Genomic DNA, 26,144 nt, shown 5'->3' on the forward strand with positions numbered 1-26,144 from the left:
TTGAAAAATATGAATTTTTTTCGTGAACACCCCCGCAACCCCCCTTGTGGGTGGAATTTCGTGAAATCCGTTCTTAGCTGACCTCTACTTGGCAAAAGGAATATTCCTGCCAAATTTCAAGTCTCTAGGTCTTATAGTTCCAGAGATATCGTGATGAGTGACTATCTATATCTATAGAAAGTCTCCTATATATATATATATATATAGATGAAGTCGAAATAATCTTGAACCAATGTTCAGGAAGAAGTATGTAAATTTCTTATTAAAAATTCATATGGAACTTTCTTGGAGAATAAAATTTTTGAATACAGAATTTTTTGACCATCCAAAAATTTTAAAACAAAAATGTAATTTTTAAGAAAATATTTTTCTTGAATCAAGTAATTCTTTTTTGTCAGCGCACATAACTATTCAATCACAGAACAATAATAAAATTAATCATGATAAATTATTAAACTAAAACAAACAATTATCGTGTAAATTAAAGTCCTACGGTTTCTTCAGAACAAATATAACCTAATAAAACACATATTAAGTTTTGTATCGAGGATACTAAATGATATTTTAACCGTCCAAACGGCGGCTAAATCAAGCCTTAGTTGTATTTACACAAAGCCGACGAGGGTTGACTCGATATACTTTAACTTGGAGAGGATCTGTGAGGACAAGTGATTTTAATTAATCTCACTGTGTAAATACAACGAATAGAACTAAGTCTCTCTTTGTACACTGACAAGGCTAGAATAAGAGAAACAAAAGTCTAACACATTAAATTTTTTAAAAATCAATCTTTTTTAGTATTGAAAATTTTATCATTTTATTTTATATTTTACATTTTTTAATCTACTTTTTGGTATTATTACCTGTACTCATAAGTTATTCATTATCTTTTAATCATTTTTATGATTTATTTATTGTTTCTGTGTCGCTTTTTTAATATTTGACTTTTACATTCACCGAGGGTAAAATAAATAAAATTGTGTCACAATAATTGGAATAAAATAAATGAATAATTAACCAAGATGAATAAACAACCAATAAAAATAAAAATTCTGTTAAATATCTATGAACAACATAAAATCTAACGGGTTTTCTTACACTTTTAAATAATGTATCCCTTTGAAAATATTCTCATTTTTTAAACTTTGTACAAAACGACTAGAAAAATTTTCCTATGAAAGACTTAAGGGCATTCTTCCTAAATTGCCATTTGAAAATTTTTATACCGAAGCGCCGCCTGGTGTCAGAATGTAGCACTAAAATTCTTCTAATCGAATTAAATTAATAATTAATTTTATAATTAAGAAAAAAAATACGGGAATGAATTTGGTCGTTAGAGAAATTAAAATGCTACAATTCAATAATAATTTAAGATAGTAAAATTTTAAATGTACTTATTTAAAAAAAAATTATTTCCATTCACTAGAAAAAAAATATTCAGCTCCGTGTAGAACTTTTAGGAGATTTTAATCACAATTTGATCAAATTTGAAAAAATTATATTAATTAAATAGTTTTATGAAAACTATTTACAAGTTTCAACATAAACAACAGTATCGTACATATTATGAGGTTATATATACTTTATTTATTCATATTCTCTAGATAATGTTTATTTAATAAGGCATGCATTTAATGTTATATTCTAGACTAAACAAACGATCGTTTTAAATAAATTTTCACATTCAATATAGTATATTACACACCTAGGGAAGTAAAATAAGAAATGTCTCGGCTTCGCCTCGGCCAACAATTACATGTGATCTGAAGCTTTCTTATTTACTTCCCGTGGAGTGTGTACTATTTTTTTGCTCGACGAAGGCAGAAAGGGGCAACTTCCCGACTAGAATTTTAGTGAGGCATGCCGAAAAATCAGTTCGGGGCGAAGTTGGCTTTCCGAACTTACACGGAAAGAAAATTGAAGGAGTTTTTACTATTTTACTATTGTAATTTTTACTAAATAAAATAGTAACGGTAGACTATACTTCTCATTTAGTAATTTTTACGATCTACTATTGTAAATTTTATCCAACAAATAAGACTAGCAAGAGTTCTAAAAAGTCGAATACTATAGAGCAAATTATACAATATGTGTTTGTGAACTTTACAATTCAACTATTGTAAAAATTCACAGTTGGTTTTTTTAAAAGAAATATTAGGGAGGGAGAGAGATAGAAGGTTGGACTAATTGGTACCTGTACAGTAATCGAAAAAAGAAGCCGACTTTTTCGTGCTATCTGGGATTCGAACCCAGAACTCTGTGTTGGCAGCCAGAGACTCTCCCTCTACGCTATCCGAGGTAAACTAAGACCCACATCCTTTAACATTTACATAAACTCGGAGTCTAGAGCTGTGCACGGCCATCACTCACATTAATTGAGAAACATTCCAATTCAACTATTGTAAAATTTGCTATAGTTCTATTGGATAGATACAGAGGCAGCACTGGAAATTTTCATCTCTTACTTTTTACAATAGTAATATCGTATTTTTTCATGAATAAATAGTATTTTTTCTTTTCAAATATTTGACAATTAATAGTAATAAAAGTATAGTCCAGCTTTACAATAGTTGTATCGTAATTTTTCCCAGAAATTTTTTCCCGTGTAGGCTAGCCCAATTCGGATCTTATTTGTTTTAAAATAGGCAAGCCGAACATTAGTATGCCAAAAGAATTCCACATTCGATGTAATCTCGTAATAGTTTGGCATTGCCTAAGTTCGGCATATCATGGATTGCCTAATTAGTACGAAATAACGGTAACCAAAGGTTTACCGAAGTTTGGTTCACCAAGCTCGGGCTCACTTAGGCAAACCTGTGGCAATACCTAAGTTCGGTATAACATGGATTGCCAAACTGTTATGAAATAACAGTAACCAAAGGCTTACCGAAGTTTGGTTCACCAAGTTCGGGCTCACTTCGGAAAACCTATGGTAATGCCTAAGTTCGACATTTCATGGGTTGCCAAACTGTTATGAAATAACGGTAACCAAAGGTTTACCGAAACTTGGCATACGACGATCGAGCTTCTTTAGGCAAAACTGTGGAAATGCCTAAGTTCGGTATGTTATGGATTGCCAAACTGTTATGAAATAACGGCAACCAAAGAGGCTTACCAAAGTTCGATTCACCAAGCTCGGGCCCATTTAGGCAAACCTGTGGCAATGCCTAAGTTCGGTACGCCATGAATTGCCAAATTGATACGAGATAACGGTAACCAAAAGCTTACCGAACAGTAACTAAAGGTATTCTAGAGCTTGGTCTATCAAAATGAAACTTGACTAGGTAAGTCTGTGGCAAGTCCTCACTTAGGTATAATATCGGAATTCCTAACTCGACCGTTGCAACGGTAATCGAATGTTTGCCGAAGTGTCGGGCTTATAAGTATCTTGAGGCAAGAGGTCGCTCATCATCGGCGTAGCGTCGCGGTATGGTATAGGGCTCTCGTGCGTCGGGTACAGTGTTCGAGTCTCGCGTTCGACATGTAACATTTTTAATAATTAATTATTATTAATTATAATTATTCTTAAGGCGAGTGTGAGGTAAATTTAAGTGTTGTGTGTGACTAATGTATCTAACTCCATCATCTCCTTCCCCCTTGACCCATAAAATCGACCAATCAAAAAAAACTTCTTCATAGTAAGAAAAACCCTAAAAAGCGAAAAAAATGACCGAAAATATAAAAAAAATAATACTAAATAAAAAAAAAAAAAATTTTTTTTATTTACTTAATATTTAAAAAATTTTGTCCTAAAGTCGATATTTATATTTAAAATTTAAAAAGTAAATTAAAAAAAATAAGCATTCATTATTATTAATTTTTGCTTTATAATAAAATTAGCTAAAAACAAAAAAATGATTCAATTTGGATTCTTCCGTGCGAATTTAGTTTCTGAATTGCTGCCTAGTTAGGTAGCCAAATTCGGACCGAATGAGGCTTGGATAGTCACCAGCAAGTGTGGTTTCCAAACCACCGCCTAAGTCGGAAGCCAAGTTAGGCCCAAACTTGCGACTGCGTTACTTCCGGGACGTAGGCCAACTTTGGCTTCCTGGTTCGGCGCGAACTTGGAATTCGGCATGCCTAATTCGAAACGAACCACCGCCGAACTTAAATTTCTGGTCGGGTTCGTTTAGCGCAGCGGGCCGAAAGTTGACGCTTTCTGCCCGTCGAGCAAAAAAGAAATTTGTTCTTTGAACATGGTTTTAAAATATCGCGTCAGCAAAAGTTCCCAAATTGTTTAATAGTATATTACACACCTAGGAAAGTAAAGTAAGAAATGTCTCAGATCACATGTATTTGTTGGCCGAGGCGAAGCCGAGGTCAACAAACATGTGATCTGAGGCTTTCTTATTTACTTCCCGAGGAGTGTATACTATTTTTTTGTCCGACGAAGGCGGAAAGCGGCAACTTAGTTTAGCGCAGCGGGACGAAAGTTGCCACTTTCCGCCCGGAGGGCAAAAAAAAATATTTTCGAGTTTGGCGAAGAAAATTTAAAATTTCACTGGCAGATTTTTATTGAGCTAAGAAAATTTTATTGTCTAAAAAAAAAAAACTTTTTTTTGCTCAAAACAACGGCCTTTTCAAAAATTTTTTTTTTGTTTAAGTAAATTCTTTTTTACTGAGTCGTTATGATCAATAAGATTCATTGTTTTGTAGATATTTTTTTCCACTTTTTAGCTAGAAGACATTTTTCTAGTTTATTCTTATTACTTACAACCAAGCTTCTATTAATAGTGATATCAAATTGTAAGTCCAGAAAATATGTAGTACAACGAATTTAGGAGAGTAAATGTTATAATAATATTTTTTCAGTCTAAAAAATGTTGAAAGGTCAAACACTATATATATTAGGGCGTTTCAAAAAAAAAAAAATTTTTTTTTTCTCGGAACCAGGCTCAAAAGTTTCGTTTAGATGCCAAAATAGGCCTCTGAAAATTATGAGCCCTTAATATTAATATTAAGGTTGTCCACCTCGCACTTTTCGATTTCCCATAAGAATAACACAGGAAAAAAAATTTTTTTTGTTCTGATTTTTGTAACTAATGAACCATCAATTGCTCTGCAATTTCCATCAAATATTTTTGTAGAGAATTGAATGCTCTACAAACAAAAATTCTGATATCATTTTTCGATTAATCAACTCATTCAAAAGTTATTCAAGGTCAAAGTTAAATTCATTATCAATTCAGCCGTTTTCTTTATAATCCTCCGAAATTTATTTTTTATCATTTTTGTAACTAATGAACCATACATTGCTCTGCAATTTCCATCAAATATTTTTGAAGAGAATTGAACGCTCTACAAGAAAGTTCTGATATAATTTTTCGATTAATCAACTCATTCAAAAGTTACTCAAGATCAAAGTTAAACTCATTATCAATTTAACCGTTTTTCTGAATGATTTGGCAAAAATATTGTTTTTAGAAAAAATGTTCCCCAAATATTTTATAAAATACTAATTAGACTTCTGAGGATTGTTAACCAATATTTTTCACTATGTGATAAAGATGGACGAAGTACTTAAAACAATTTATCAATGACATTTAGCTCTATAGATTTGAGATATCTCGTTTTTGAAAATTTGCGTCAATCGTTTGATAGAGATCAATTTTTTTAAGCTGATTTTTAATTGAATAACAGTTTTAAAACTTCAACATTTCATGATAAGATAAATCAGGAATGTTCAGAATATTTCAATACGTTGAAAGTCACTAATGGTGTAGCTGAACGAAGTGTTGCTCTTCGAGCTCAAAAGGCTAATGGAAGTTTTATAAAATACTATTTTTTGAATTTTCAAACCGCAATAACTTTTGAATGAATTAACCGATTTTCTCGTGGTTTACGGCATTCAACGCAGTTTTTTGAGTTTTTTTAAAAATCTTTAAGCGTAAACTAGTCAGACTAAAAATTTCATAGAAATTCTGAAAAAACATTTTTTTCAATTTTTTTCGACAACGATATCTCACGAACAAATCAACCGATTTTGACCGGGCTAGTGACAACCAACGTGGTTTTTTGAGGTTAAGAGCTAATTCGTTTTTGAAATTGATCAGTTAATCCGTTTAAAAGATATTTCAAAGAAACGAATTTTTGGAAATTTTATTTTTGAGATTTCTCAAAATTGATCGACTCAAATTCTGTAAATTAGTATCAGAATTCTAGGAGCAAAGAAACTCTTCAGAACGCCGCTTATTTCGATCGAATCAGTTGATCCGTTCAAAAGTTATGAGAGATTTACATACACACACACACACACACGATGACATCACCGCGAAAATAGTCAGGAAAACTTCCTAGGTCTTCAAAACGTCGGGATCTGATGAAAACTCGATTTACGAAAAACAGGATGAAAACAATAACTTCCCGATTTTTGAAAATTTTCAACTTTCTTAGCGGGAAGTTAAAAAGTTTTTTTTTGGACAATAAAATTTTCTTAGCTTAATAAAAATCTGCCAGTGAAGTTTCAAATTTTTTTCGCCAAACTCGAAAATATTATTTAAACAATTTGGGAACTTTTGCTGACGCGATATTTTAAAACTATGTTCAAAGAAAAAATTTCTTTATTGAATGTGAAAATTTATTTAAAACGATCGTTTGCTTAGTCTAGAATATAACATTAAATGCATGCCTTATTAAATAAACATTATCTAGAGAATATGAATAAATAAAGTATATATAACTCACCACATTTGGTCATAAATTCAAATTACATGGATGACTTCCGTTCCAGGGCTTATTGGTAACATTGCTTCACTTTCCCATGGTAACTACATTTGGGGTGTAACTTGTGAACTGCATTATCCACAAATTATGAAAATTTTTAACTTCCCGCTTTTTACATTGAGATTCTTTTGGGACCTCATAATATGTACGATACTGTTGTTTATGTTGAAACTTGTAAATAGTTTTCATAAAACTATTAGTAGATTTCATAGAAATCTAACTATTGCATTGGTCCTCATGACGGAACTTTTGAAAAATTTTGCTATATTTCGACTCAGCTCGTCAAGCGAATTCAGAAAATGCATATGGTTCAAAAGTTTATGTATGTATGTATTTATATATATATATATTTATATATATATGGGATATAACGCGGCTTGTCAGGACGATAGCGTCGCCAATTTACAACGGATCTCTACCAAACTCAACATACTTATTCTACAGATAAATACCAAAGTCAAGTTCGAAGATGAGCTTAATCGGTCAAGTAATTTAGAAATACTAGGATTTCAAAATTTTGAAAATCATAAAAATTCATATTTCTTCACTTTCGAACTCGAATAACTTTTGAATGGGATAACTTATTGCAATTCTGTAAATTGCATCCGAAAGCTCTTTAAATAAGCTTTAATGTGAGTACCATGTCATATGTGTAGTCTCAAAATTATGCCCCATTCCCCTATGCCAATTATGAAATTTGCTATTGCACTGGTTTTAGTATTTGTCCGTCGATATATATTTTTGTCGATTGCATATAAGTTAAAAGCCCTAGTTCTGTATACAATTTTCGTTATATTTTTTTCTATTTATGATGAAATCTACTTCCATTTCGGCTGCCGAATGGTCTTTTTGTTTTATTATTATTATGCTTTACTTGTACACCTCTCGGTTTTTACAAGGCTGATTCCTCTTTTTCTCCTAGCTCTACGCTTTTTCTATTTCTCATATTGGACCTCAGCAAGTCCCACTCGACACTTCATTTCTACTTTTAATTTTTGCGGCTGTGGACCGACTTGTGCTTTCTGTACCGTATTCACCCTGAACCTCACCTTCTCAGGCTGTTGGAACAGAATCATGGGGAAACCACAGAGAAAACCCATGATAGTACAGTCGGAGCTGGGCTAAGTCTACAGTGATTGATAAGAAACTCTTCTTTATTGACCACTGGAGGATTAGGCCCCTCTCCTAGTGTGCAGAGATCCCTCGCGCTAGCCAACGCTGACTAAAGTGGTCAACCATTCAAGTTGTTGCTTAAATGTGTGATCGCCCAAGTCAGAAGTGTGCCGCCCGGCTATCTCTGTCACTTCCAGAGGCTGGCAACGTAACGTAACGCACATATTTTTATTTATAATCATTGAAAAATATTGGTGCGTGCTGGGATCGAACCCGGGTCCCACTCTTTCGAAAAGCGAGCACCGAGATGACCAGGCCATTGCCAGCCTCGTTTTCATAAAACTATTTAATTAATATAATTTTTTCAAATTTGAGTAAATTGTGATTAAAATCTCCTAAAAATTCTACACGGAGCTGAATATTTTTAACTTCCCGCTAAGAAAATCGAAGATTTTCAAAAATCGGGAAGTTATTGTTTTCACCCCGTTTTGCAAAATTGGAGTTTTCATCAGATTTCGACGTTTGAAGGTCACAGGAAGCTTCCCTGACTATCCCCGCGAGGTTGTCACGGTGTCTGTATCTATGTGTGTGTGTGTGTGTGTGTGTGTGTGTGTGTGTGTGTGTGTGTGTGTGTGTATGTGTGTGTGAAAGTATGTGAACCGCTTATAACTTTTGAACGGCTTGACCGATTTCATCGCGGTTGGTGCCATTCGAAAGGGCTTGACCAAACTTAGATTTTGAAAACTATTTGGACCGATTCAGATCAATAGATTTTGAGAAATCTTCAAAAAACTGAAAAAAAAATTTTTTTCAAATGTGGTTTTTTTGGAATAACTTTTAAACGGCTTAAAGGTTCAATTCCAAAAACTAATCAGCTCTTAACCTCAAAAAACCACGTCGATCACCACCAGTCCGGTCAAAATCGGTTGATTCGTTCGAGAGATATCGTGAACGAAAGAAAACCGAAAAAAGTGTTTTTTCGGAATAACTCCAAAATTCCTAGCGCGATCAATTCAAAATTTAAAATTCTTTGTGAGGCTTGAAAAACTGCGTCGAATGCTTCTAACCGCGTAAAAATCGGTTTATTCATTCAAAAGTTATTGCGGTTTAAAAATTCAAAAAATAGTGTCTTATCAAATCTCTATCAGACTTTTGAGCTCGAAGAGCTTTAAAGCATAGGAAAGCAATCTCTTTGAGCTCGGAGAGCTCAAAATAACCCATAAATTGTATTTTTGAGCTCGAAGAGCTCAAAAACGTCATTGGTGCAATTTTAAGCGCCTAAGTATGGAATTAGCGGGAAGTTGCAGGGATGGCCTTCAGGGTCAACCGTTTTTCTAATTTTTTTTCTAGTGAATGGGAATAATTTTTTTTACATAATTATTTTGCATATGACTTTTTTTTCCCATGCTTAACCTACAATTTACATTTTTTCATTTTATGTAAGTACATTTTAAATTTTACTATCTTAAATTATTATTGAATTGTAGCATTTTATTTCTCTAACGACCAAATTCATTCCCGTATTTTTTTTCTTAATTATAAAATTAATTATTAATTTAATTCAATTAGAAGAATTTTAGTGCTACATTTTGACACCAGACGGCGCTTCGATATAAAAATTTTCGAATGGCAATTTAGGAAGAATGCCCTTAAAAAAAATTAAAAAATTCGTTGCTTGGAGTTTCTTTAAGAAAAATTCAGAATAACCTGATATTTTTAAAGAACATTTTTTTATTTTTTCATATATAAATGTTTGATTAGATGCAAATGCTAATAAATTGTTATAAAAATAATTACTGAATAGTTGATAACTTATGAGTGCTTAATTAAAATAAGAATATTGTAAATATCAAATCGATATTATCAATAAAAACAACAGCATTTAAATCGCTTTCTTATTCTTATTATTATAATCATTAGTTTTTTTAGTGGAAAACATTTTTCACATTGTTATACTTTAATCAGAATGGTAATTTTTTTTCATAAATTTATGCCGTGACGGCAAAGTGATTTAACAGCAAACTTGTTATTAGTTTGCGATGTAATTTTATCCTTGGTGATAAAAAATTAATATTTGAGGTTTTCATACATCGCGATAAGAGCGGCAAGGAGGGGGTGGTCCACTCCACATACCGTTTTCGCGACAAGTAGGCCTTTTAACTGGTTCGAGAGGTGTTACGTACCCAGGTGAACAAGTTACTTGAATAGTGTCTTCAGGTTTGTACCAAAATTTCAGCGGGGCTATTTTTCCATGTGGTGGGTCGCCTGGATACGGACATCTTACTTCACCTGAAACAGTAAATATTTACAACTGTAAATATATAATAAAAAATTATAATAAAAATTAAAAACAAATAAAAAAAATATTTACAAGATAAATTTTTTTATTAATTAAAATAAAATATCTGATGTAAATATAAAAATAATTGGATGAATATAAAATTGAATAGTTCATCTGTTGAATTAAGTAATTATAAAGTTTATTAAAGATTTCTTTGACGGAAAACTTTAAAGATTGATTAAACTTTGAAAATAAAAAGTTACATTGAGGCGGATCGTGTGACCACGTTCCATTTTCCATGCAGATAATTGATGCTTCACCAATCAGTTGATGACTAGGCAGACACGCAAACCTCAAAAGAGATCCTACTTTCTTTACACGGACACGTTTCTTTCCAGAACTTGATCGATCTTCTATAATTTTTGTATTTTTCGGTATAGCTGGCAGCCGGCAAATTATTTCTTAGAACAAATAGAGAAGAAATGTTATTAATTTACGTCGATATTGTCAGATTAATAATACACTCTAATTCAAGTTATATGAAGAGAAAATATTAATTTATACTACTATTCAATAGTCTATGTACATAATTCTATTCACATTGCCTGAATTGATACGTATTGGTAATTAGGTCGTATTGATACAAAATTATTATTATGTTTAGAAATCTCGGTTACTAAAAAACAAAGTTATCAATTTATTTGCTGACATCTCATTACGCAAAGCGTTTCAGAGAAAATTCATTTTAATTAAATTATCAGAATATGACGCCATACGACATCATAAAATCTCACTTGACGTCACAAAACTTTAACTTAATTTATGAAAGAGATTGATAATACTTCCTAATTTTAAAAATATAATCTCTGAGAAATTAATAAAATATTTTCGATGGTTCGATTATTTTTAATTATTCCCTGACATGTAAAAATACAAATTTCACAATAAATAGTAAAATAAATAAAGTTAATCTTACGAAAGCAATGAGGAGGCGGAGAACTCCACTTTCCGTCATCTCTGCAAATAATTGTTGCTTCACCGATTAGATTATTACCCCACATACAATCAAAAGACGCTCTACCCCCAACAGTATTGTTGTACGCTAATACTTGTAGTCGAGGGTTTGTTACGTTTATTTGCGGACAAAGTATTGGCTCGCAGTGTGGTACTTCACTTGACCATTTTCCTGTAATATTAATTTAATTTTCCATTATACAACCGAATATACAATATATACTCATAATCATAGTTATAATTTATTAATTATGTTTGTCAATACCGTTATAATTATATTGATCAAAAGCATAATTTGTCATAAAATATTTAACACCAAATTTTCATTGTATGAATTATATCATTTACCGAAAAAGTAAAGAATGCACTGACCGTTGTATTGACAATTCAAACGTTGAGGTCCTTCGAGTCTGTAACCATCTGGACATTCGAATTCTGCTTTATGTCCCATTCTTGTTCCTTGAATTCTTGAGATCATTGGCGAAGCAACTGTCAATGTAGGGCAATGTAAGTCTGTAAAAAGATAAAAGTAAATCAATAAATCACAAGAATAAGAAATCTTTTCATAACTTCTATAACTTGTTTGAATATTGTATTTAAATGAATAAATTTTACCTATAACGTGTATGCGGATTGAATTAGTCAAACCTTTCGGCGTCGAACAAGTATAAACTCCAGAATCTTGATTTTTGACGTAGTATATCGATAATCTGTATTTCCAATCTTTTTCCGATGCAGCAATTGCCCAGCCTGAAATTTATTATTTTATTATCTGTCGATTGAGGAATTTTTTAATAATTTTCAATATTTGATGAAGAACACGATGTAAATGATTTCTTGCTTTTTTAGAACAATCCGCTGAAATATTTATAGGTAATATAAAAAGAGTTTAGCGTATGTTTATGCAGTTTAAAAAAATAAATAGAAGAACCTGAGGGACAAAAACTTATCAAAGCAGGTGTATGTATTTTGTTTCTTTTTGATGTCCATTTTTCGTCATCTAGTAAATTTAGCTTCTTGCAACGTAAACTAATTTATTGGCCATGTCACCTGGTCAAATGAACCCAATATTCATTAATGGCGAATGATTGAAGAAACTGAAGCGGCTTAATAATAAACTAATGACAAGCTGTCAAATCAAAGGCTTGAGATTCTTTGTGAGCAAAACGTTAACGTCCTTTTCAGAAGCTGTTTTTTTATAGTTTACCGTTAAAATTTATAGTAACTTTTATCAGGTTAAGTTGATACGAGTATCAGAAAAATACAAATTTAAAAGTCAATGTTTGAGCGTATACTTGGTGTGAGATATAGCCGTGTCTCTGGCTTTTTCATATTCGACTTACAAAGCTCGAACAGTTACCGAACCAATCGATTCAGGCCGACTTTATCGATATTCATGTATTAGATTATTCAGTTTTAAATATTTGTTTACATTTATTATTTTGTCAAATACTCAAAAACCAGATAAATTTATTCACGTTTATTTTAATTTATGTCGAATTATTGAAATTATGAAATTTTTTAAATTACGAACTCTAAAAATATTTATTTTGGTTCTATATTCAGGTTCGCTTGTTGATTTTTAGCCAATGATTTAATTTGTTCGCTTAAACCAAGTTTTGTAAATAAAATTCGATTTTAACATGTTTATGTATATATATTTTTCTTATATAATTTTGTAAAAAATTTGTTTGTTTAGAAAGTTTAACCAAAAGGTATTGACTTTAGCTTTCACATATCGTTAAATTTTCTTAACAAGCTTATTTGTTGGATATAATTTCAACTAAACTTTAATAATATAAAAATTTTAGTATTGAGAAATTTAAAAAATGAACACACTAAAAAATGTGTTTAGTATTCATTTCGAAATCAATACAAAAAGTTGGAGCAAAAAAAAAATTTTTTTTTTCAATGTAATTGACTAGTTAAAAAAAAAAAAAAAGTAATTTTTTTCTACTCTCCAACGTCTAAGCTTTCTAAAGCAATTTTTTTTAATTGTTACACTTAAAAAAAAAGCAAGAGTTGAACGAGCACTCGAAACTAAATTGCTCGGCACAATAGAAACTAGAGTACATAAAAACCGAAATAGTTACAAGATTTTTTTTCTCCGGTTTTAAATTGCGCTCTCTGTATAGGATATTATTTACAGTACCCTTTTCGTTGTGAAAAAGTAAAAGAAAAAAAAATTCACCTGTGAGATATTGACGAAACGTCGACGTCCACGTCCATTCTGGATTACCCAGCTGTCTAGCGAATAAACACTCGAGATGTAAAATACTTCCAGGAAATACTGCTAATGCTCCAGAAGGTTCTATTGCTGCTGATCCCGTTGGTAATCCAAATAATATTGTCGGTGGGGCATTTTCTGTTCAAAAAAAAAAAAAAAAAAAAAAATTAACTAAGTTTAGTAATAAAAATTAATTTCAGCAAAAAAACAATTTTTTTAATTTGAAAAGGCTATTTAAAAATTAATCTGTCCTAACCAGCGTCTAGTGAACCGGACCATCTTCAAAACAACATATCTTGAATTTAAACTGGTTCCTACATTATTTATGACAATAAAAACGAGATGTTTTGTTCCAGCTCACACATACAATTTTATAGCTAAGCAATAGCAGCTGTTTCTGCACTCTTAGTACGGCACACGGCGTTATTTCGTAATTCTTTTCACTATTCTCCGGCAACCCTTTTTCATAGCAATTTTTTTTTTGTCACTACACAGCGATTTTTAATTCAGACTTCATCCTTGACAAGTAATGTGACTCATGAATAAAAGACTGATTATTATTGTGTGTGGTTTTATAAAGATTCGCATACGAGGAATATTGAAAAGTTCTCGTTAAAATAAATTGAAAATTATAAATGAAAAATTTGTATGCAATCAACTTTTGTATAGAACGGGTATAAAGAACCTAGATAATTTATAAAAAATTAAAGTTTAATTGTAAAGGTATTCTAATTTTTCCACAAAAGTAAATTACTTTTCCCAAAAAAAAAAATATATTTCTTTGTGACGTTTTTTCAATATTCTGTTATAAAGTTCTAGGTCAAAATATACAGCCAAATAATGCCCAACTCAAAAATATCCACGATAAGTATTTAAAATTAATAAAATAAAATTTTTTGCTTATTTGACAAAACTATATAATTTATTTTTCATGAATAGATAACTTGTTAGCGATGAAAAAAACTAAATTTAGAAAGTAATAGCAGAATTGGCACTTCTTATCCGATCTTTGAAACTTGTAATTTTCACTTTTTGACCATGATTATTGGCGTCATTTGTTATTCTCCACAGTACATAAAATTAACTTTGATAATTATTCTTACAATTAATGAGTTACTGAATAATTAGGGATTGAAAAAATATTTTCTGATTTTTACTGCTTTATTCAAGTTGTAATTCCAAATCTATGGTTTATGGTTTTATCTCATAGTAAGTATATAAAGAAATCAGTTAATACGAATAAGCAGATTGAATTAATATTTATTAAAATAATTTTTTTAATTTTTAGGTTTCTTTTGAAGTATATTTACAATTTGTTGATTTAAACGATTAAATGAGTACGAGCGAGGTATGTGACATTGTTTGTTAATAAAAAATATCCGAATAAGAAAAAAACCTTTAATTTTGATATTATTTTTAAAAATGTATTCTTTCTATAAAATTTTTTGTCTCAATTAATAATTATTACATTATTCTTTTAAGTAATTCAAATTATCAATTATGTACACGATGCGATAAAAAACGGAAAAATACGTGTATAATTTTTTCAATGTGCTATAGTTATTTGTGTCGTAAATTATACATTTTATTTACACAATGGTTTCAAACTTGGCAAAATGGGTTACAAAATTAATAAAAAATAAAAAATATTACTGTATTGAATAAAATAATATCCAGTAGTAACGTCAAATTACAAAATATGTAAACCATTATCTGCACGCGCAAAAAAACAAATAAAGTTATAATTTATGGTTAGTTTTTTAACGCGAAATAAAGGAATTATTAAATTCTCTTTGATTACAATGTGCATTAAAATTATGAAATATTAATTAATGAGTTCTAGAAGCTTCATTTATTATTAAAAACAATGTTTTAAAATGATAACGAATCTCTCATGGTATTTTACAAGTTATAAATACATTTTTTTTGTTTTTGGGTGTGATTATTTATTCTTTTCGAGTTACAATGTGAAAATGGATTCCCCGTTAAGTCAATTATTAAATTCTATCATATTTTTATTATTTTATTATTTGTGCACAAGTTGGTTCAATAAATCAATGGGAATCTGTTAATGACTAATAATTTATTAAAACTATCGGATAATTAAAATGAAATTAAAAAAAAAAAAATAACTCGTGGATCTCAATTCAAATAATTTGATTCGTACATATGTAGGGTAGAAGTACCGTTTTTGGCCAGTTAACATTTGAATTAATTTACAAAAAATTACAATATTATAACCATATTTTTGTTGAGTTTTAAAAAATTTATATTAAAACAAATTGAGTTTGTAATGATTTATTAATATAAATTCATTTCTACCGGTTATTTAAACAATAAATGGCCATAAATGGTACAGTGGCCACAAACGGTACTTCTACCCTATTGATCATATTCCTGCATATCTATGAAGTTTTTTCATAATTTGTTTCAAGTAAAAGTCAGAATCTGTATAAATGAGACAAACATCTTGCTAGAAACAGAACCAAAGCCGATGAAATGTTCACTTATTAGTCCCTGACGGGAGAAAATATGTTTGCATCTTACATGAAAAGTTCAGTATTGAGTCAAAACTCTACTCTATTTCTATAAGTCTATATAGACTTAGGCTAGAATATAGAGCATGCAATAAGCAAAAACGGAAAGCAATAAAATTGATATAAGTTTGTTTTATATTTAATAATTTATCCAATATTGCTGTAAAAGAAATTTTTTTTGTTATTAATGTGTTTAAACTAAGACCAGTTAAAGTAAAAAAAAATTATGATTATCACTAAAAAACTTACAAACAATAAAAAAAAAAGTTATTTAATTACAAAAATTTATCTTATACTTTACTTCGTACGAAAATTGCACCGTATCTCATTTACATCGAGAATGAACATTTTTGTAATGAATTATTTTGTTTTATAATAAGTTTTTATTAGTTTAATGACCTTTTTGCTTATAGTAATATCATTGTTTTAGTAATTTTAATATTAATATATGTTAATTTAATTGTATTCGCCGAAAAGCATCTTACTTGGCGCAAAATTTTAATGGATTAAAACTCTTTTTTATTAAATTAAATTTAATATTTTGTCGTGATGTTATTGATAAATTAGTAGATTGGACACTAAAATTATATAAATTAGCAATAAATTTCATAAACAATGTACAATAAAATTAAAATTCGAAGCATAGCTTAATGGTATGAATAGAAGTTTTAAAAACTATAATTCTGATTCTGTTAAATAAAAATAAAAATACGTAAATTGTTATGAAATAAGTAAATAATACCGAATGAAAATGATAAAATAACGAAATATGTCACATTACTAATAAAAACTACATAATTTAAATCCCTAAGTAAGCATGTCTACTATACCTCAACCCGGTTTAGTCAACAAATATATATGTTGTACGATGATAGGGAAGACCAAAAAGATAATAATAAGAATAGGTATGCCGAAAGTGTACGTGCTTCGAAAGTGAATTTACGAAGACGTCAGTATCAATTCCCCTTGTATATTAGTACAGGCATTCTAAGTTTTCCTGCCTGCCGCAATTCTTTGGGGAATTAAAACAGACAAGGGTAGTCGTTACTCTCACTGATACTTTCTCGTAGCTGTTAAACACAAATACTTTCACTAAATAAAAAAAAAAAAATGAAATGAAAAGAAAAATCATTACTTAACTCTATATAATGTAGAAAGAATAAGTATGACGAAAAAAACGAATAAAAAAATAAATAGTGGATGAAATTAATATGAGGAGTTATTACCGCTGTAATTAGAGATGGAAGTTGTTGGTAAACAAGAAGGTGGCTTATTATTCCATTCTCCATTCCGACACTGCAGAAAAGGATCACCGATAAGTTTGTACCTTCCTAGTTCTCGACATCTCACTGTAACACGTTCGCTGTGTGGGATTGTAATCTTGTCTGCCTAAAAGACATATCGTATCATGTCATCCAAATGTGTTGTATATTAAAATATAACTTTGTTATTATCTGTATATCATCATTTTGGCTATTCATAGACTGTATTTATGTGATATTACATCACATTATGTTTTTTTACTATTATTAAGTTGAGTATTTACTAGTGCTGTACAATTTGGCCGACTAAACCGGCCAGAAAGTTAATCCAAATTAACCGGTTAAACCGATTTAACCGATTAACTAGTAAACCGGTTAAATTAGTTAAACGGTTAACTGATTAACCAGTTAAATAGTTAATCGGTTAAATAGTAAATTTACATTTTCCATTACATAAATAATAAATTATTACTAAATCTAATATTTTTAACATATTTACACTAATATTTATTTATTTTATGTTTCAATTTAAGATAATTATTTATTATAGACATTTATATAACTGAATGATAATTTCTTTGTTTTTTAACATAATTTCTAATAAAAATCAGTAAAAATGTGATGAGAATATCAATTTTTTTTCGTTCTTTCGAATACTTGTTCACTTACAAATTTCTGCACATTAATGTTGCTCAATCTCAAATTTAAAATTATTTCCATGTTAATTAGACAATAAGTGGCGTCGACAACTTTAAATGAAGTAAAAAAAACGACAAATAACGAATCATATCATGCGTTAAGCCTGACTTTAAGATTACGTTCAAAGAATAAAAAAAAGTTTTGATTAATTTATTATTTAATATTTCCATGTCGTGCATTTAATTTTTGAATGCTCAAAATTACAATACTATGCATCTGTTAACTTTATCTTATTTAGAAGTTGCAAAAAACAAAAAAAAATCTTTTTTTTTAATCAGAAATTCATATTTTAGAAAAAAACAAAAAATACAGTTCTAAAAATTTCAGGATCTTTTGAGATCAGTACAAGGAATTATACAAAAAAATTTAGCCAAAATTTTAATGTCAATCGTCATTTTTGACGATTTCCAAAAATTCAAAATTTGGAATTTTTCAAAATATTTTCCCAAATATTTTTTTCCAATAGCCCCAAGTGTCCGCTTTCAAACAAACGAAAGGCCATTCCTGTATCTATAATAGCGTTCGAGATATCACAAAATCAAAATTGAAAAACTGGAAAAATCGCGAATCTTCTAATTTTGATATCTTTTGAAAAAATTTTTTTTATTTTTTTTCCTTTGGCAGAACTCCGTTATATGATAAAAGAAATCTTCTGATCAAAATTTATCCAAATCGAAAGAGGTCGATTCCAACCATTGGTCGATTTGACATGGAATGACCCATAATATTATATTAAAAAACAAAAAAATTATCATTCAGTTATATAAATGTCCATAATAAATAATTATTTTAAATTGAAACATAAAATAAATAAATATTAGTGTAAATATGTTATAAATATTAGATTTAGTAATAATTTATTATTTATATAATGGAAAATGTAAATTTACTATTTAACCGATTAACCATTTAACTGGTTAATCAGTTAACCGCTTAACTAATTTAACCGGTTAACTAGTTAATCGGTTAAATCGGTTTAACCGGTTAATTTGGATTAACCAGCTGGCCGATTAACTAATTAACGTGGTTAAACTTTCTGGCCGGTTAAGTCGGCCAAATTGTACAGCACTAATTTTTTTCATTTAATAAAAAACTTACTGCTATTGTAATATTCTTGTATGTAATAATGAGGAAAGGATGCAATCCATCCAGTTTACAATCCAAACTCGTCAAGCCATCTGCAAAAAAAAAAATTATTCATTATTACTAAAAAATACCAAAAAGTCTTTTTGAAAGATTTAATTCACTAATATTAGTCCCTCAAATTGAAATAATGATTAAACCTAAAACGATTAAATATAATAAACAGAGAAGATAAAACGAAAGTTTGAATCCAATTATGCAAGTTTCTCTTGAACTCGACAATGTGGGTTCTAAACTAATGTTTCTCTTTTTTTATTTCATTATTTTTGAATTTCCATCCCGTCATTACTTTCAGAGTCTATGACCCTTTCACTCACGAAGAGAGCTTCTGCTAACTCTTCACTAAGCTGTCAGAGAGTACTTAGAGCTTTTCATTGTTAATTTCCGTAGATATTTTGTTTCTTTCATCATAAATATATTAATCAAAATAATTATATTGTAAATTATCATTCTTCAATTTAAAAATTAAATTAAATAAGAAAAAACATATTTATGAGATAACAGGCATTACTTAATTTTTATTTTGATGGAGTTGACACATCATAAGAAAAAGTAATTAATTAATTTAAAAGAAAATGAGTAAAATCTAAAACCATTAAAAAGTATATAAGTTATTATATGCATACATTAACGTAATTTATGAATATAATTAAATCAGCTGCTTATTCCAGCTCCTGCTCTTCCAGCTTTCATACACACGTATTCTCCAATAATTCATTTTCCCATAAACATACTCGAGTTAAAAGCGGACAATGCTAATTTCATTGTTTTTCAACAATGTACATCAAAGGATTATTAAAACTCAATCATAAAAACCGGTTTCTACAAAAGTAACCTGTAACTCTGAAACATCAACAATTAAAAATGAGTATAAACAACAAAATAAATTAAGTATGACAATTAAATTAAAAATAAAAAAATTATGATACTAAAAACAGCCAACATGTTTTTATCGAAAATTGTGATAAATTAAACTTAAATTTAAACTTTCACAGTTTTATAAAAAATTGCAAAATTGCATGTCAAGACTAAACATGATTGAAATCTTCATACTAAATTTTATTTGAATTTACAAAAACTAAACAACTGTTTTCCGTATCACAAATTAATGTAAAAAATAATAAATAATATTAATTAATATCTCACCTTGTTTAGCATAACTTTGGCCGATGAGACCCGGTATTATTAAAATAATAAACCATAGAGAGTTGAGATTAACAGTCATCATAGATATGGGTGGGTAGATTATAATCTCAACGTAGTTCACATCAATAACATTAACGCATTAACGCACTGATAATTATCTAATAAATAAAAATAATAATAAATAAACAATAAGAAGTCACTTATCTAAAATTTGGCACAATATGTCCTCTTAGTCACAGGAGTTAAATAAATTGTGGATAAATAATAACAGCTACATGGTATTTAATAAATATCGCGGTACATCCGTTGATGTCCGTAACGAAACTGAGTTTGAGCTTTTGGCTTTAGCTGGACGTGGATGTTTAAGCATACTAGATACTAGAGTTTTATCTTCGAGTATACAGTCTAGTGTGTAGTGATATATAATATTAGCAAGTAACCAAGTAAAGCTTAAAGCTACTAGCTGGTACTCGTATCAGGGTAGTATAGTAGTTTCATCCCCCACGAACCACCGCGATAACCCCAGTCTCCAGTCGACGAGTCTACGGAGTTTGCCTAGGAGCTTTTCGATTCTCCAATCCGATGCCGAAAATTCATCTCGCGCAAGCGCTCATCTTCAGCTTCAGCTTATTCATTTTCATTATTATATCTTTCCTTTTTACTTGTTACTTTTATAGATGCTGTGTTATATCTGTGTAAGTCTTTGTTTTTTATGTTTATCTATAAATAATTATTTATATTAATCATGATTATCTTGATCTGGTATTAATTTTACTTACTCTTATCTGTAACATGTCTATAGTCTGAAGACTATTATATCCCCAAAGTAACTTATAGTCGAGTTTTAGTGAAGTAAAGTATAGTTAGTTTTTTTTCCTTCATCACTTTTAAGACTTACTACCATGCACCGGGTCAATTAGTACGTCCACTTAGTCTTACTGCCATTATGTAATTTTCTTTCAGCTGCAAAACAATTTTCAAGAGTGCACTTTTATTCTTTCATCTTCTTTCTTACCCTTTTCATCTTATTCATTGTAATTGTTACTGCGTATAAGAGTATTTTTTATACAACTATAAAAAAGTCATTGCGAAAGTAGAGAAGTAAGTTTTAATGGAAAAAAATACGTTGAGTTAAATTATATAATATTTATTTATTAGGACTTTTGTAAGAAACTCTCATCACTTCGATTTTTATTTGTTCTTATGGATAAGAAGAAACTTAAAAATTCAGAAAAATGAGAACTGTAAATTGGTTTTTAATTTACGAATAAAAAAATTTAATAAATGAGATGTTTTAATTGTAGTAATATATTTTAAGATTTATTGTATATTTTAATGAATTTCTTTGAAGCAGTTAACAGATGTAATTGTCAAAAGAAATTTAAAATAAATTAATTTTTTAAAAATTGTTATGGTAATTAAAGTTTTAATAACAAGTTAATTTTTAATTTTTTTTTTTTCTTTTAATAATTGAAAACTAATTATATAGTATTATTAACTTCTTTGAAGGTTTTAGATTAACTTTCTGTCAAAAACAAAAAAACAGATCCAGTCACTAAAATGGATGAAGTTACTATGCGCGACATTAATTTATCCCTGTTCGTGTTACTTTTGTATTATTGGAAATGTGTATTTTTGGACATTTGAATAAATGGATATGGAAATTTCTAAAAAAGGACATTTGATTTTTTGGAAATAATAATAAAAGTACTTAAGTAAAATTAGACATTAATATAAATGGACATTAATAAAAAAAGAAATAATTATAAATGTACAATTGCACTTATGGCCAACTTAAAAAAACGAAATCCCTATTTTTGAAAATATCTCCAAATGGAGATAAAAGTATTTGGTAAAGAGTTCAAATGAACAAATGGATTAATGGACATTTTCTTAAATAGACATTTATGAAAATGGATAATAATATAAAAAGACATCAGTAAAAATGGTTAAAAATACAAATGTACAATCGAATAAATGGAATAGTCATTTAATGAACATATGATTTTATGAACAATTGAAAAAATGGATATTTAAATTTTAGGAAAAGTGAATAAATGGACATTTGTATAAATGCCCATCAATAAAAATGAACTCTGTAAAAATGAACATTTAAATAAATGAACTTCGCTACCAAGACATTTTTTTAACATCATTTAAGTGTAATATTTGATGAGCTAATTGATGTTTTATCGTTTTCCGAGAAAACCGATGAAGAAGATGTCTTGGTAGCCGCGTTTCCAGCTCTTCTGACATCATTTAAGTGTAATATTTGATGAGTTGATTGATGTTTTATCGTTTTCCGAAAAAACCTACGAAGAAGATGTCTTGGTAGCCAAGTTCCCAGCTCTTCTGACATTTTTTTTCCTTTACGCACACCAAAAACCCTAATTTTATAATTTATCAACTTCATAATTATTTATAATTAAATTTAAATCATTTATCCATTTTTAGAAATCTCCATTTTTACGAATGTCCATTTTTACTAATTTACATTTTTATGAATGTCCATTTTTACTAATTTCCATTAAAGTAAATATTTTTTTATCGAAGTTCATTTATTTAAATGTTCATTTTTACAGAGTTCATTTTTATTGATGGGCATTTATACAAATGTCCATTTATTCACTTTTCCTAAAATTTAAATATCCATTTTTTCAATTGTTCATAAAATCATATGTTCATTAAATGACTATTCCATTTATTCGATTGTACATTTGTATTTTTAACCATTTTTACTGATGTCTTTTTATATTATTATCCATTTTCATAAATGTCTATTTAAGAAAATGTCCATTAATCCATTTGTTCATTTGAACTCTTTACCAAATACTTTTATTTCCATTTGGAGATATTTTCAAAAATAGGGATTTCATTTTTTTAAGTTGGCCATAAGTGCAGTTGTACATTTATAATTATTTCCTTTTTTATTAATGTCCATTTATATTAATGTAAATATAAATTAATGTATAAATTAATATATATTAATGTAAATATTAAAGTAACACGAACAGGGATAAATTAATGTCACGCATAGTATATGCGTTTCAGTCTTTGGGAAAAAAATATATTTAAATTAGAATCTAAGTATATGTATTATTTATAAAATATATATTATTCACAATGGGATTTTTGTATGTAAGATTTTATTTGAATTAACAATTAGTGAAATATAAAAATTACTGATACTTTTTCATCAAATTAAGGTATTTGGAATTTTATTATATTGTTTATTATTTGTAATTGTAATGATTTTTTAAAAAACGCAGAAATTAATTTATGAAAAAGGGAAAAATATTAATGAAAATAAGTCCGATTATAAGAAATAGACTTTGATTACTTTGTGTAGAGATTGTATTTTCGATAACAAATTAACTAAATTGGCATTAAAATTATAATAATTGTTTACTTTGACAACTTAGTATATGGTTGCAATAAAAGATAAAAAATAACCAGTTTTATTCTTTTATTATGAAAAAAATGCTTGAAAACGAATTCAAGTTTCAGAAAAAAATTCAACTTTGTTTTTAATAATCATTTATACCGTTCACTAAAACACAAGATTAAAAATTATACAATTTTTCATTGTTTCTGTATCAAAAAATTAATTCAACTTGAAAACGAAACGGAAATTAATAATTTAATTAAAAAAATTTACAATTAAAACCATGAATCTTTACGATTATATAACCAACCAATTAAAATACAATCATCAAACTAGCTAATTTAATACTAGACATAAAATTTAATACTTATCATGAAACTTTATGTTACATAATAAAATAAGCCAATTTAATTAATGAATTGTAATTATTATTCTGTTTTGTCCCAAGATTATAAACATTTTTATATAGCTTAAAGGTAATGAATAAAATTGATTTGACCGAAAAAACAGTTTTTTTTTATAGATATATTAGTTTTTTTATTGACAGTAGACTGATTGATATTCATTTTATTATCTTAATTTAATTAAAAAAATAAAAAGTCAAATAAAAATTTATCATAATTTGTTTAGACATTGTTACCAAAATTTTATTTTTCTTTAATTGTTAAATACTTTTTCTTTGATGTCGTCACAAAATTTAATTTCTTTATATTATCCTACTCAACATCAATAATATTACTTTTAATAACTTTAATACATTGTTATTATTTTGATGTACATTTTAATAAGTATTATAAATATTTTTATATTTTAATAGAATAAAATAATTTTAAGCTTCATTTACTAACTGGGAAGAATAAAAAAACTCAATAAATCCTGATTTGCCGTTCAAGGCTTCTTTAATTAATTAAAAATAAATAAAACAAAAATTCTTATATTAATTACACAGTTACTATACACACATCACACCCTTAATACTTTGATCTTAAGTCTATCAGACTTTCATTTAAAAAATCATAAATTAAATTAAAAAACTAAATTTACTTAAATGCAATTAATTAAGTACAATAATAATCGGTGGGTTTATAATTGTTAAAAAAAAAATTTGAGTAAATTTGCCAAGAAGTTAGTATACAGTTTCATTAATTTTCATTAGTCTGTTAATATAAACGCTTAATAATTTTTAAAATAATTATTTCCCTTTGGCGATTGGCAGAACATGGCTTTTTGTAATACCTTTTGGAGGTACATATAATAATAGATAAACACTAAACTGCCAAATCACAGTTTTCAGATCAGGTATCAAGTAAAAAAAACGACTTAATTTTTAAATTCATAAATTCTGTCATAAACCTTAAACTGGTAAGCTACATATCTTTAATCGGAGCAAATTTAAAATAATATTATTATTAAATAATATTTTTAAAAAATCAGTCATAAGTCACATTCAATACGTAATACGTAAAATTTTCATTAGTAATTTTCCGTTCATTTTGTTGTTTAGTATTTAATTCTATTCATACAAGCATCGTACAAGTGATCAGTCTTCTGGTTTACAGTTTTTCATGATAATTTATATGTTTCATTAATAATTTCATTATAACGAACAAACCATTCAAACTTCAATAAAAATTTCAAGTAAAGTTACAAAAGAAATTTCACTTAAAAAAAATGAGTTAATCGACGAGAAAAAAAATCAGTAGAATTGACTAAGTAAAAAATATTTTCAAGTATCAATTTAAAATGAACTAATTTATCATTTACAGTTTGATTATACTTCATTTTGTGTCTTTTAAATTTATATTATAATTCTATTATAACTGTTGTTCGGGTAAAAATACTCTAACATTCGATATTTTTATATATTTATATATTTATGGCATCAGCAATAGTGTTGGCTACTTCATTTATATATCAAAGTATTGGCATCGTGATTCTGGAAAATATTTGTATCTATAGTATTTACGGCTCGGTATCCTGTATGTGTGTTTTTGGTCCACGTTGCTGACCTAAAACATAATATTAATTAATTCATGAACTATTAAAGGCTTGTCGTTTTTTTTTATTTTTTTTATAAACAGCAATTAACGTATATCAAGTTTTCCAATTAGTGAGCTCTTGACTCGACAATTAAGTTTGATATTATAAATAATACAGCAAAATACTGATAATAATAATTATTATTTAATTTTTTTTAATGACACGTTGCATAAAATGTCAACTTTGATATTTTGAATTATTTGTTTCTTTTATTGCATGCTTTTTATTGGAAGTAATTGTAAAAAGGTCAGCATTTTTTTTTTCGAAAGGTCAACAACCGAAACACTTGACTTTACGTTTCTGCTTGCATCTTAAGAGTTGTCGAGTTTAGGAAAAATGTGTCAACGAGCCGTAAACTTTTTGTACTTAATAAGAGCAAAAAAGAAAAAAAAAATATATAATTAATTACTCGTAGTTGAATTAGCTTACAAGTTGCCTTAAGTTGATCTTAATTATTTAACATAATTTCAACCTTTTGAATGCATTTTCAGTTCAATGTAATTTACAAGTATTGATTTTTGGGCGTTACAGTGCAATACGACACAATAAATGAAGTATTTAAAGTATTTGAGAA

General features: G+C 28.4%; 1 protein-coding gene across 1 annotated transcript; it reads right to left on the minus strand.

Moving 5' to 3' along the window:
• Window positions 1–9,717: 9,717 nt before the first annotated feature.
• On the minus strand, window positions 9,718–20,717 carry LOC123266671 (locomotion-related protein Hikaru genki). The gene is made up of 9 exons (XM_044731035.1): window positions 20,146–20,717; window positions 18,955–19,034; window positions 17,122–17,284; window positions 13,323–13,496; window positions 11,747–11,881; window positions 11,504–11,644; window positions 11,094–11,303; window positions 10,381–10,578; window positions 9,718–10,125 (listed from the first exon to the last, which is right to left on the minus strand). The coding sequence occupies exons 1-9, from the start codon at window positions 20,225–20,227 to the stop codon at window positions 9,920–9,922; spliced, it is 1,389 nt and encodes a 462-aa protein (XP_044586970.1). The 5' UTR covers window positions 20,228–20,717; the 3' UTR covers window positions 9,718–9,919.
• Window positions 20,718–26,144: the final 5,427 nt, after the last annotated feature.

The sequence above is a fragment of the Cotesia glomerata genome, linkage group LG6, assembly GCF_020080835.1.
Source record: "Cotesia glomerata isolate CgM1 linkage group LG6, MPM_Cglom_v2.3, whole genome shotgun sequence".
Lineage (NCBI taxonomy): Eukaryota > Metazoa > Arthropoda > Insecta > Hymenoptera > Braconidae > Cotesia > Cotesia glomerata.

Bases quoted from the DNA above. Each gene is read 5' to 3' on its own strand.
- LOC123266671 (XM_044731035.1), bottom strand. From the start codon at position 20,227: ATGATGACTGTTAATCTCAACTCTCTATGGTTTATTATTTTAATAATA. The intron at 10,579-11,093 runs GTAAGATTAACT...ATTTGTTCTAAG, and splicing joins TCCGCCTCCTCATTGCTTTC to AAATAATTTGCCGGCTGCCA. The intron at 10,126-10,380 runs GTAACTTTTTAT...TTACTGTTTCAG, and splicing joins GTCACACGATCCGCCTCAAT to GTGAAGTAAGATGTCCGTAT.